This window comes from Dermacentor variabilis, chromosome 9 (genome assembly GCF_050947875.1).
Source record: "Dermacentor variabilis isolate Ectoservices chromosome 9, ASM5094787v1, whole genome shotgun sequence".
Classification (NCBI taxonomy): Eukaryota; Metazoa; Arthropoda; class Arachnida; order Ixodida; family Ixodidae; genus Dermacentor; species Dermacentor variabilis.
Genome location: NC_134576.1, coordinates 141,078,823 through 141,092,765, shown reverse-complemented (window position 1 = coordinate 141,092,765; position 13,943 = coordinate 141,078,823). Strand labels below are relative to the sequence as shown.

The following is a 13,943-nucleotide window of genomic DNA, read 5'->3' as shown; positions in this document are numbered from 1 at the left end:
CCCTATTTCCGTCCTTCTCCGCGCACATGATAACTTTCCTTTTGAATGCAGCATCGTGGTGGACTTGGTGTGTCTTTAGAGTCAGCGCTTCCATGCTGATTGAATAAACGCAGAAGACGGGAAGACAGGTGGCAGACTAGGTTACACCAGTGCCTGGTTACACGTGCAACATGGTGGTATGCACATGGAGGAAGCTACGGCAGCTAGGCTAGAAGTGTGTATGAGGTGGCCATTTTTCGAATGCCGATGGCGATACGGTAGCGCGGATTTAGGGTCATACTCGATTCTAATGCGCATGCAATTTTTGGACCTGTTTTATTGGAAAAAAGGTGCATGTTAGATTTGAGTATATACGGTAATTACTCATGAAACTTATTGTGCATGACACCCATAGCATGGCCCTTATTTTATCTGAGTATGAAATTGCTGCCATCTTTGGTCCTAACAAACCAGTAAACTTAGTAAGCATTTAATATACTGCTTTAAGCTGGCCAAAAGCAGAGTTTTAGCAATATGTATTTAGTGCCTAAATAATCCAGAGGCTCCAAAACTTATCTGCATATCACCCCAAACATTTCCCACATTTCCTCAAAATGTAAACTTTTTGAGTGATCTATTTTTTTAGAAAATTGTGAGGCACATAACATTTTTGAAAGCTTCCTATAGTTGAGCTAACAGCTTTGCTGTAAGAACGTGACAGTGCCTAACTTTCAGGTCGTTGAAATAATGGGACCTACATGAGTGCATGGTTAGAGATTGGTTGCAGGCTGTGCAGAACAGAACAACATTTGGAATGGCAAAGCAGGTCACACAGTCTTGTGGCGTTGCCAAATTATAAGTTGTTGCTCCCTCAGTGATCCTTCAACTTCCACACATGAGGTGAACGCAGGTGTAAAGCAGTCTTCTGGCACAATTAAATTAAATAAAATGTGTTTTCAACATGTTGGGCACTGTGAGCATTCGAAAACGAATCACAGTACGCCTGCGCATGCGCCTCGGGTCGCAGTATATTGCATTTCTTGCATAATATTATAGACATCACAGATACATCGATCCACATCATGTGAGGACAGGAATAAACAATCTTTTGCTCACATAGATTTGAGGCTGAAGTTAATAGTTATTTTCCTAAAATTTTCATTGTTCTTAATCCTATACTGTTATGGACCCATATGAACTAGTTCAAACCGTTATATTTTTGCTTGAGGACAGGAATAAACAGTCTTTCGCTCGCATAGATTTGAGGCTGAAGCTGGAAGTTATTTTCTTAAAATTTTCATTGTTCCTAATCCTATACTGTTACGAACCCGTATTTTTTTTTTTAAATTTCAAAGTACCTTACAGGCCCCAAGGGGAGCATTGAGTAAAGGGGGCGTCATTGAACAAATGACAAGAGAAAACAGATATATGAGCGCTAAAAAATGTGAGAGTCAAAAATGTTTGTAAGGATCACATGCTTCCAAAGCAGTGTTAAAAAAATGCTAAATCAATACAAAGAGTTATCGGGAAAGGAATGAAAAGTACATTTCACCCTAACATAAAAGGCGATGTAACACTTGCGCAAAATAACGTACATAGCGCGAGTACATAAAGCAAACAAAATTGAAACCACAATAACAAGAAAAAGAAAGTCACGTATTATATGACATGACATATGTACAGATGAAGATATTTGTTATGATGAAGACTGTAGGTTCAGTAGTTGTCTAAATTTATCATTGCTCATTTGAGCGACAGTGCTATTAGGAAGCGAATTCCATAACCGAATCGCTCGTGGTAAAGCCGAGAAGTTAAATGCGTTAGTGTTGCCATAAATGCGAGTGAGACTTAAATCATTATAAAGTCGTCGTGATGTGCAAGACGCGCGTTCCAGTGGCAAGTTTGGTGGCTTGATTTGGTGAACATATCTATGGAGCAAGGACAGGAGAGCTATGTCATGTCGGCTACTCAGTGATTGAAGGGAAAGGTCGAGTTTTATCTGAGTAATGCTTGACTGGTAGCTGCAATTTCGGGAAGTAAATCGACTAGCTCGGTTTTGGATGGCTTCTATCATGTGGATTAGGTATTCACGGTAGGGAGACCATATAGGGGACGCGAACTCGAGCTGAGGGCGTACAAATGATACGAATGCTAATTTACGGATGTTATACGGGCTATTACGAAAGTTGCGGCGAATATACCCAAGAGATTTGGAAGCGTTTGCGCATATGGTTGCAATGTGAAAGGCCCAGGAAAGGCTCGGTGTAAGATTTACGCCTAGATATTTATATGCTGATGCCTGAGATATTATATTTGAGTTCATATAATAGGAAAGCCTATGAGTTGATGTTTTTCGCGTGAATGTCATTAGTTGGCATTTAGATGAGTTAAGTTTCATTTGCCAGTCTTCACACCATTTGGTAACGAGATGAAGGTCCTCTTGAAGAATGTGATGGTCATCAAGGCTGCGAATTGGTCGATATAATATACAATCATCGGCGAAAACACGCATGCAGGATGAGATGTTATTGGGCAGATCATTGATGTAAATAAGAAAAAGCAAGGGTCCTAGTACGCTACCCTGCGGTACACCGGAACTGACATATGCAAGGGGTGACGTAAAATTATTAATGACTGTAAATTGCTGACGATTTGTTAGGAACTTACGAATCCAGGAGAGCGTTAAGCAGTCTAATTTGAGAACGGATAATTTGGAAATTAAACGGCAGTGAGCCACACGGTCGAAGGCTTTGGAGAAGTCGAGAAAAAAGCAATCTGTTTGAAGATTATGGTCCATGTTAAAATGCAAGTCTGTAGTGAATTCTAGTAACTGCGTCTCACATGACAAACCTTTCCTAAACCCATGTTGGTTAATAAAGAAAAAATTATTTGATTCCAAATGATGATATATGTGAGATGCAATGATATGTTCAAGCATTTTGCAGCAAATACTTGTCAATGATATCGGCCGATAGTTTTCTGGGGAATTCTTGCTACCATTTTTGTGGACTGGTATCACTCTTGCAATTTTCCAGTCTAAGGGAAGCTGGCCTGATGACAACGACTGGCAGAAAATATTGCATAAAAATTTGCTAGATAACGTGACTGTATTCTTTAAAATTTTTGAGTTAATATTATCGACACCCGAAGAAGTAGTCAACTTAAGGTTATTTATGAGACCTGTGATACCATCCTCTGTTATATCGATGGATTGCATGTACTGGTAATCTAGATCAGCGACTTCCGGCAGATTAGAATGGTCTTCTACTGTGAATATGGATGAAAAAAATTCATTAAAGACGACTGGGCATTCCTTGTCACTGATTGGAGCTTGATTCCCATCACTTAGTGAAATGTGATGTGAGCCACTATTGGGTGAAATCACCTGCCAGAATTTTCGGGGGTTGTTTTTAAGTAGTGAAGGTAGATCTTGAGAGAAGTATTTTTCTTTAGCCTCTTTTAAAGATGAACAGTAAACTTTCAAAAATGAGCTATATTTATCCCATACCACGGGTGAGTTTGTACGCTTTGCAGTTGCGTATAGCCTTTTCTTCTTGTTTCTGAGCCGTCGAAGGTGCTTGGTGAACCAAGGGTTCTGTCTATCGCCTGTTATTCTTATTTGGGGGATATACGTTTCCACTAAAGCACACAGCTTTTCTTTAAACAGAAGCCAGTTTTCGTTGACTGACCGAACAGAAAACGAAGCTAAAAAGGTGCCAGAAAGAAAAGTATCAAGTTCTTTGTTAATATTGCCATAGTCTCCGCTGTTGTAATCACGGATGGTTTTGTTTGAGACGCCTGTATATTTCAAGGGAATGTTAAGAGTAAGTTGTAGTAGCTTGTGATCACTGAAACCGTCTAAGCAAACAACTTCACCAATTGTTTCAGGGGTGTTAGTGAAAACTAAATCTAATATGTTAGTGCCACGGGTGGGCTGGGTAATTATTTGGAATAAATTGAAATCTAACATTAAAGAAATGAACTCCATTGATGTATGACAAGAGGATGATAGGTTATTCCAGTCGATCAATGGAAAATTAAAGTCGCCAAAAACATAGACGATATCAGCCTGACAGAGCTCAAGGGCTTTAGAAATACTATGAACCAGTTCAAACTGTTATATTTTTGCTTCTGAGCTGAACCTGAAAACTTTTCAGTTGGACATCCTAGTTCTTCAGCATGCAATCATGCGCACGCTGATATCTTGCCAGATATAAAAACAAACTCGTGGAAAAAAAAAAGACAAAGAAAATATGAAGGTGCATCTTGACGTTGACATCCCACACAGGGAAGAAATTTGTGCTTGTGACGTGAAAAAGAAAAGTACAATAAATTATCTGAAGTATCCATCAGAAAGCCAATGCTTATTGACAAGTACAACGTCAGAATGCTCAAGGGTAGACAAATCGGACCTACTCACCACCAGCTCATGCAATGTCATCATGAAGTGCGTGCATGCGATGGTGGAAGAGGCTGTTTCTTTTACTCCATCGACACAGCTGCGGGGAATAATTTGGTACTCTTTGAGGAGCATCGCTGGCAGTGTTCTAAACTGCCTGCGTTGTCAAGAAGTGAACTCTTCGAACAGTTTGCCTTCAGACTGGAACTGATAGAGAAACTTCTCACATTTGGCGAGCCACATCCTGCAGACCCCAAATGCCCACTGCACATCCCAAAGCCCCCAAAAATGGGTAAACACAGAAACTGTAAAATGTGCCAGGAAGGAAGAAAAGTTCAGCAGAAAACAGTTGGGCCAGTATGGCCTGATGCGTGACATTATTGAAGGCCTTGGTTAGGTCTAGCCCAGAGCCATCAATGAGGTTGTTGCATACGGAGAACTGTGCGGCCTGGAGTGCTCCCCACAGAAATCTGAGATCCTTCTATACAAGCCTAATGGAGGAGGTCCAGACACTCACCCCACCGAGATAGAACTCTACGTGCATCAGCAACGCATACCTACTGTACCTAGCATCCGTATCCTTGGCTTACGCATCCAACAAAACGACAGAAACACGGAGATACTCAAGCAGTTAGATACTCATGTACACCAAACCACTCGCCTCATTACACGCATCGCAAATCGACATCACGTCATGAAAGAAAAGAAGCTTATACGCCTGATAACCACCTACGCCCTGACCAGGATCACCTATGTCGCCCCATACTTTAGCCTCAGTGTAACTGACAAGCTCAAACTCAGTACCGTGATCAAGAGGGCCTATAAACAAGCCCTATGTCTTCCCATTTTCACCTCTAACGAGAAACTGGACGCCCTCAGCATTCACAACACCATAGGTGAGCTTATTGAAGCTTAGCGTAGTACTAGCAAATTTGAACGACTCGCCAATTCCACCACGGGCAGGCATGTTCTAGGCACCCCAGACATAACCTACACCACCCATTTCGGACCAAAAGTACTTGTCCCTCTGAACATTCGCGCTCAGCTAGTTATCCCACCTATACCTCGCAATATGCACCCTGAACACAATCTGGAGCGATGTGCAGACAGAGCTAAACTACTACAAAAGCGCTGCGACTAACCCGCTGACATAGCCTATGTGGACACAGCGGAATACACCAACCAAAACGCCATCGAGGTCGTCGCAGTCGCGGGCTCGCAGTACCGCCTCGTCGCGACTGCATCAATACTCGCCACTCAACCCAAAGAAGGAGAAGAAATGGCCATCGCTTTGGCCTACGCCTCTACCACTGCACACTGCATCATCAGCGATTCAAAAATGGCCATTCACAACTACACAAGAGGACTGATAGCGCCTCAAGTGCAGAAGATACTCTCCTGCACTCCTCCCTCAAGGCAATGCTGCGTCCAGATCATCTGGGCCTTTGGTCACTCGGGTCTGACTGGAAACGAAGCCGCTGACGATGCCGCCTGAGCCCTGAGCCCTCGCACAGCGGGCACATTGTCCTTCTCCTGCGTCTTCTGATCCTGACCAGCCCTCTGTTCTGCATTGCGGTCACGCACGGGACCCAATGTTCAGAGAAATCCTCCTCCATTATCGCAGAGAGTGGTTATACTACCCCCCCAGCACACAAAACACTGAATAAATCTCAATCCACCACTTGGCGACTACTTCAGATGCGAACTTTCCCAAACCCCGTGCTATACAACCACATTTATCCTGATGCATACTCTCCACTCTGCAAAGCGTGCGAGGCCTGTGCTGACCTTGATCACATTATCCTAAAGCCTCATCCGCCAACACCCACCGCACTAACCCTACACGCATCATAACTACGGCTGATCAGTAGGAGACTTTGCTGTTCAGCTTGAACCCAGAAGAGCAGCTCTGGGCCGTCCAGATGGCCGAAGATACCTCCAGAAAGCAAGGACTGGCGGCCGTTTAAGGAAGGGGGCGGGGACTGGGGGTTAGTCTCCCAACCCCCACGGCCCCTGGACCCCATCAAGGACACAGTAAAGCGTTATCTCTAAGCAGAAAACAACTGTTTATGAGGCCTGTGCAGCCAATCTGTGTTTCATTGTATCAAAGAACGGCTTTGTACAGTGGAACAATATTCACTAGGGCTGACATTTTCACATATATCTTAATTAAGCAGTTCTGCACATAGAAAGCCGATATTTGGTGGAATATTGCACAGATACCTTGCATTGGAAATGTATATTCTGAAAGTTTTTAATGTTCCGTCTGTGTGGCACAACACTGACAATTTTATATATTTTCCTATTTGTTTGCAATATTTTTGTTCTGAGAGTATTTTCATGATCTTTTTTTTTAATAAATGTGTTGTTTGAGACCAATACTTGTGTAAAGAAAATGTTTTCCTCTACAATTTGACACTATGCACATTAGTATCAAGCAGGAAACAGAAAAGAAAGCATATATTTACTGCTTGATTACCCAAAAACTGCTCCTTTTGCCGCAAGCAAGAAAGTGTTAATGTCTTAAATAATATAACAAACCTAGATGTAACAAACACATACAGCAAAGTAACTCTAAATTGTTGATCATTGATGCCAGCAGCATGCTTATTATATGCCTATAACAAATATTGTGTATATAATAGCGGTATTTTCATGTTGTATGCTACTTCATTATAATTAGGTTGAACTATGATGTCTCAGACATGCGTACAACCATGATACTCACTTTTTTTTTTATTCTCCTGATACCTGAAATGAGCAATCACAGATGGGATATTTGTGAAGGCAGTAGGCACTTATACCCTTTTCTTCGTTTCCTGTGCCATGACTTGTGTAATTTTGTATAAGTTCTCAGGACAAAGAGCAGCACATGCGGCAAAAGCTCCTGTGATGTATGTGAACCTTGCATGTTACGCCATTTAAGTTACCACTGGTTGCACCGAGAGCTGATTTTTTTTTTTCATTTTGTGATGCATAATTTGTTTTGAACTGGTCATTTCGAGTCAAATAATATTGTGGCAAATAGCCACTCTTGTTTGGCCATTTAGACATTGAAAATTTTTAATGTAATCTAACCTCAATAGAACAAACATTGTCAATCATCAGATATAATGAAGTAAGCCTACATATTTTCCTTGTTTTTTTCTTCTTCTTCTTTTGCCAATGGCAGTGTGCATGCATATAATTAATAGTGAATGTAGCAGTGGTATTTTCATATCAGATGTGACTTAGTTATAACGAAGTTCGTCTGCTAGTGAATTGATGCTGGTTGCATGTGGCAACTATCGCTGTAATCTAGCCGGAGAATATTTTCTTCAAGTTGACAAATTTGGATCTGCAAAATCTGAGTGCGATTCGAGCACTTACTCGAGGTAGCTCCGACTGAATGGCCAGTTAGTATTTGCTGTAACTCAGAGGTGGTAGTGAGTCAGCTAGAGTGATGAGGTCAGTGAACTTGTAAAGCACGGGGCAGGTGCATTAGAAGGCAGGATAAATAGGAGTATATTGGAAAGAGGAATTTGCCCTGCAAAATAATCAATACATCATTTCATGACAAGTTTCGCTCTTCTTCAGTCTCTGCAGCAAAGCATGCCATATATAGTAGCAGTCCTCAGCAGGCTGAAGGGCAACTATGGTATGATGCATGTTGTGTTTGTATTGTGACAAACCCACTTAGCCCTCAAGATCAAAAGGCCATATAGATGAGAATAAAATAATTCTACCATGGGTGTGGTCGAGGAGATGCACTCCTCAACCACGCTATAATATTAGTAGGAAAATCCACAATGGCATTTTCCTGCGCAATCTCCTCAATGTTCTCTTGAAACCAAGTACATCGAGAATGTGGAGAGGAATACTGTCATCATGTTGCTGGCAGGACTGCTTCGCACATGGTCTGAACGTAGTGAAATTGGTCTATTGTGGCACTTCGTCAGGAAACCCGAGTTTCTGGTCAAGCATGGTGTGAGAGCCCTTTCCGTGCACAGCAAACTGCTCTCATTAGCATTTGATCACACCTTCCTTCATTATTGCATTTCAGGAACAGAAGCAACGCCGGACTCCAAGAAGAGTCATCCCCACACTAAAATCCGCATCGAGTGCAAATGTGGAGCAAGGAACTGCCGAAGATTTCTGAACTGATGACAGCAATGAGGCATCTTCAAGCTTCACATGGGAAAGTGGTGCAACTATGAGATGGAATGGGTGCACTGTCATGTGCGTGTGTGTGACCGTCCACTCCCCCTCCTAACATTGGCCATTTGCAATCCTTGTTTCGACCGGTTATCACACGTTAGGTCTGTGCAGTGGCCAGTGACTTAGTTCTCATTACCTCGTGCTTTGGGCAACCAGACCAGGATCATCATCTGATAGCCCTTGTTGGGCTTCATAGGCCAGCTCAGCTACAGCATTGATGCTGCCACTGATATGGAAGTTCTGGTAAGGTCGTTTTGTTGCATTGTCATAGGCACAGGACCACATGTCTTTAATGGGAGCACCTCAAGTGTTCACAACAGCTTTTGGCCCGCCTTTCATTAGTAAGTATTGGTGTAATGCATCAAAGCAACAACATATTTTCCAAGAAAATAATTAATTTGGACTGTTTACTGACGAGGGGTTTTCCCTGAAGAGCCAACAACTTTGTACAAGTGCTTGCAAGTGGCACAAGCTGTTGTAAAGTCTTACTAGACACATCATAGATACATGAAGTTTGAATGAGGACAACTCAAAGATGCATGAAAAAAGAAACGTTCGAAGACTGGTTGAGGCATGTGAAACTGTTGTGTGGTCGTATTGAATCCATCTTACGATACACTGCCTTTACTGAATGTGCAAACATGACAGTTTTGGTGTCTGAACTCCCATCAACCAAAGCATTCTTTCATTTGGGCTCGTGTCCAAGTTGCTCTGGTCATGTTTTGCTTGTCCACTGTATTGCATTATTTGCATGACTGTGTGTGGTTCATTAAGACAATGTGAAATAATTTCATCCACATTTGTTACAAACCATAGGACTTCTCTTTTTCCATTCAGGAGAAAGCGTTAACTGTGGAATTGTCTTCAGGTCTCTCAGTTTTTTTTCCTCTTCTATTTTTTTTTTTAAAGATTCCATGGGGAGAAGGTATTCACTCCGACCAGAGCTGCTCATGATTTAGGGGTTTATTATTTTATTTTTTGACATGTGGTTATAACTCCCTTGATTAACAGTTAAAAAAATAAATAACTGTTGATAAGTTATGTTTTCTTATTCATTGTGCTCGTCATTATGGCTGTTATCCAAGTACAAAGAATGCCTTCATCCTTGCAGGTAAGGATATCTGACCTGGAAAGACAAAGGCTTTCAGCTCTTCATTTTCTCATTCTCTTATTTTTTTCTTTGAATCCTTCTGCCTGCTGAAAGTGCCCCTTACCAGGCCACATAGCAAATTTCAGTTATACGCTGGAAGTTGTTACGTGCCCTATAGGAGAGCTCTGCTGCAAGAATTTTTCAAATTGGTTCGTTAATAACCAAGATAGAAATATTTCAGTGCTGCGAATCAATGATTTCAGGTGGTGAGGCCGCTGGCAAGAGAGACACTCTCTCCACTTGTCCCGTCTAGCTTGTGCAGCGAAATTCCTTCTCGGCGTTGTCCCATACCGGAGCTCGAGGATTGAGTGACGCATATGTCATAGGCCACGCCTTCAATTTTTTCCTAGCTCTTTTGCTGCGTTGCACACTTCCGCTGATGGCGTCACACGTGAGCTGTTGCATTTGTCTCATTTTGTGCAGCACACGATTTTGCGCACTGTGCACGAGAACAGCTGACTAGTGGTATAAGCCAGTGCTGTGCGAATACTGAGGCAGACACAAGCAGTTCATAGAGCATGATCATGTACTGGAGTGCCGTAGAAAATTACATACTTTCGTTGTCTGCTTGTGTGACTGCATGACGTGGGAACAAGCAGACAAATAGGAAGTAACTTACTCGTGCTGTGATGCGAAGTAAAACAAGAACACGCAGACATTCGGGTTGTGTGTTTAATTATTTCTCTAAACTTCAATTAATCTATTGAAGCAACAGATTACCAAGTAACAGATGTTGTCTTGAATAATTCTCGAAGTCACATGTCACTACAAGCGATGTCACAGCATATACATGTATATAGGCACACTTGCACATATACGTCAACCCTCCGTCTTGGAGCCGGCGCTCGTGAGGAGAGGGGCAAACGGCATTTGGTTCAAAATTTCAGCTTTTTCCGTGCTTAGCAGGCACAATCGTTAGTGTGCACTTATGCACGGCGCTTATCAGCTCAAGATGCCCAGACCTGGTGAGGGGCCCTGTAAAAGTCATCATAATCCCATCTTATAAAAAATTTGACGAGGTGGAATTATGATGACTTTCACTTAAGCTTATAAGGTTATTGATAGACCAGTATGCATAAATGTAACAAATGGTATATGACCAATCTGCGTGGCGTGAATGCTTGTTTGTATGGCTGGGCATTACATAGCAAAGTACAAATTTGGCTTCCTTTGCAATGATAAAATGCACAAATGGTACGCTCGAGTTTAACAACAAACATACAAAAAAATTTATTTCTCCTTTTTTTTAAAATATGTATGTGAAAGACTTGTGAACTGCAGGAACAAATAATTCGTAACAGGTGAAGTCAAGAAACCTAAAGCAGCGAAGTAACATTTCTTTAAACTGACGATCAGGTCGAAACAAGGCAAAGTCAGAAAAATGATGTAGCAGTGTCTACAGTAAAAATGTGTTAATCTTGAATGTAGCAGCTGGTACTGAATAGCATGAGCTTACTGAATGCAGTGTGTGGATTCAGGGATATTTCTACCGTACATGGACAGTTTGGTGGGATGGCCCTGCTTATTCTCGTTTTTGTTAAAGAACTGTCAACAACAATAAATCGTCAAGACTCACGGGTTAATGCCTTATTACATTGTTATCTGAATACAGACCAACACTGCGCCATGAGCAGACAGAAAAGAAGGAGCAGGACAAAAGTTGACTCGCAAATGCAAAAGCCTGAATGCCAAGCATATCATACCTTGTCACACACTAGCACCTGTTTTCAGAGAATTACTGTTTGATGTCTTGCACTGACTTCTTGCTACATAGTTAAATGTCCAACATAATCATGGCCCTTTCTCACTTAGGACTGACATTGTGATAAAACTCAAAAGGCTTGCAAATAGGTACTGTCTGGTTACCGATTTTTTATGTAGTGTTGTTGAGTTTGAATGCTATTTCTTTGTTGATTACTGGTCACTACACTGTTAAATGTCCAGCATTTTCAGCATTTCTGGTTATACGATATGACTGACATGATAACGGAGCATAAAGACTTATAGAGGTTCGAGGACTATGCCATGTTAAATGCAAAGCACTGTTTTTGTGAGATGTTGTTGAATGGCTTGAAATGTTCTTTGCTGAAATGTTGTTTAACAGATGACTTCTGCATTGGACAAAGTAAACAAAAATGTTCGACGTGCACTTTTTTGTTTTTGTTTACAGGCGAGTGCATCTGCTACATTTTCTTAGTCACAGCTTGTTTGATCTAGCTGCTGCCTTTTGCTGACAGATATCTTTTTGGTGAATGAGGTGCGGGCTAAAGATGTAGTTTGGCGACTTCTGTCCTGCATGTTTTCCAGCAGAAAGCATTGTCATGACATGATAAATCTGCCCTTGCAGTGCATTACAGTGAGCTACTGGAATTCATTCACCATAGGTAATTTATTTTGGACTCCCTCTGTAATGTAACCTGACACCAGTTTATTTTTCTGACACATTGTAGGCTTTGTTTAAGTAAACTCTTGTTACATAGTGTTGATAGTAATTGCTTACCGGTGTAAGTCCCAATCTAAACCATTCATTTTAACAGTCCATTGCTTACTCTCAGTGTTATTAAATGGTCTTACTTTCTTCTTCCTCTCTTTTTTTAATCTGACATACCAAATTAATCTTGAGAGATAATAGTTTTGACTGATCTGAGTTAACTTTCTTTAGTCACTTTTGAAATCGGGAGCAGAAGAGGGTTCTATTTTCTGTTTTCTGTTTGTTTTTGTTTATAGAAAAATTCTGCTTGAACCTAGGTATCAAGTTCTGAACGTTTATAATTTGCACTCGACCCTCTAAATAAACTGCGCTGTTCAAAGACAATTGTAGTGAAAGCATTGTTGGCATTTTTGCGATACCTACTGCAGCTGGCTTATTGCTTAATGAACTAAACTTGTTGACTCTATGTGAGTAAATTAGCTATCACTGAGGGGGTGTGAGGATCTGCAAGCAAGTTGTATTTTGTATCTGAGGTCATGCAGATAAGGCAGCTCTACAAAAATACATTTTAGCAGGCATTTCGATGATACAGTAAAACCGCGTTACTACAAACACTACATTAACGAACTTTTCAGATTAACAAGCTTTTCTGAAATCCCCTGCTGACTTTTTGTAGTTTCAATGTACTATGAACTCCAGAATACTGAACTTTTCAGAATAATGATCGTTATTCAATTTGCCTATGGTGTTAATGCCTCAGTACTATGAACTAATATTCAGAAATCTGGGGATTTTTAGCTTTCCATGGATCCTTCACGGCAGCCGAAATGGTAGGCTAGCAGATGACAAGGCGCAGAGAGCGGATGTCGCGGTGCATGGGTCTGATGGATGATGGGTCAGCGCCTGCCAGACCGGCAACCACTCGAGACAACCATAACAAATTAGGAATTCATCCTTCGTTTCGATTAGGCATGGTCTTTGAGCATCCTTCTTGCCCGGGGTGTTATGCCAACCGTAACAGCATCTCCGGCAGGGGAGGAAGATGCTGACGCATAGGGGATCGGCATTTCAGCAGCAGTATTTCAGCAGAACTTTTTGTTGGGCTAGTTGGTGCATATTACTGAAGTACTATAGCGCCAAACAGACGACACAAGAAGAAGAGACACGGACGAGCGCTTACTGGCACTATACTGGCAGTGCGGTGAACTACAGGCCGGCCTGTTGTTGACCAGAAGGAGCAATTTTGCTCCGTAGATGTTCTTACCCTCGCGCTACACCACAATGCAGCACCTTGGTTCCATGAGCACCCACGGGCGGCGCTGCATGTACCGGCGATACGGCGACCTAAAGCCCTTTGATAATTTGAAAGTAGCTACACTCACCTCCTCACGGCGCTTGCCTCCTCGATTCTCCTCACCCGCAGGCTGCGCACGGCGCGCTATTCCTCCTGGGCTCCCGCGGACGGGCCGCAAGATTCTATGGAGGCGTGTTATTTTGGGCCAGTTGCGCGCCCCAGTGGGGTTGAAAATTTTGAGAAATGTTAACAGCATCGATAATGCTGGAGGCAACGTTTATGAGGAGGTTGCTTTTCTCTTAAAGCCGTATGAACGGGGTATACCGATCTAAAGGGACCTTTGAGGCGAGTTCTATACTCCCGACAATTTTTCTGCCACATGATCAGATGCTTTACTTCGTGCGTCTTATCTAGTATTGCTTGTGACACATCCCTTTATGTGTGGCTTATTAAGCGAAAGCCTTAGACCTCTGTTTCAAGGTCCCGTTGTGAG

At 42.0% G+C, this 13,943-nt stretch overlaps 1 protein-coding gene across 4 annotated transcripts in view; it reads left to right on the top strand.

Moving 5' to 3' along the window:
* Nucleotides 1-12,205, top strand: part of LOC142557690 (histone-lysine N-methyltransferase SUV39H2-like) — a 113,735-nt gene extending 101,530 nt beyond the window's left edge. For all 4 annotated transcript variants that reach the window (XM_075669716.1, XM_075669718.1, XM_075669717.1 and 1 more), the window contains one exon: nucleotides 8,421-12,205. In XM_075669716.1, coding sequence (XP_075525831.1) covers nucleotides 8,421-8,521 — 101 coding nt within the window. In that variant the 3' untranslated portion in view covers nucleotides 8,522-12,205. The remainder of the gene's footprint in view (nucleotides 1-8,420) is intronic.
* Nucleotides 12,206-13,943: the final 1,738 nt, after the last annotated feature.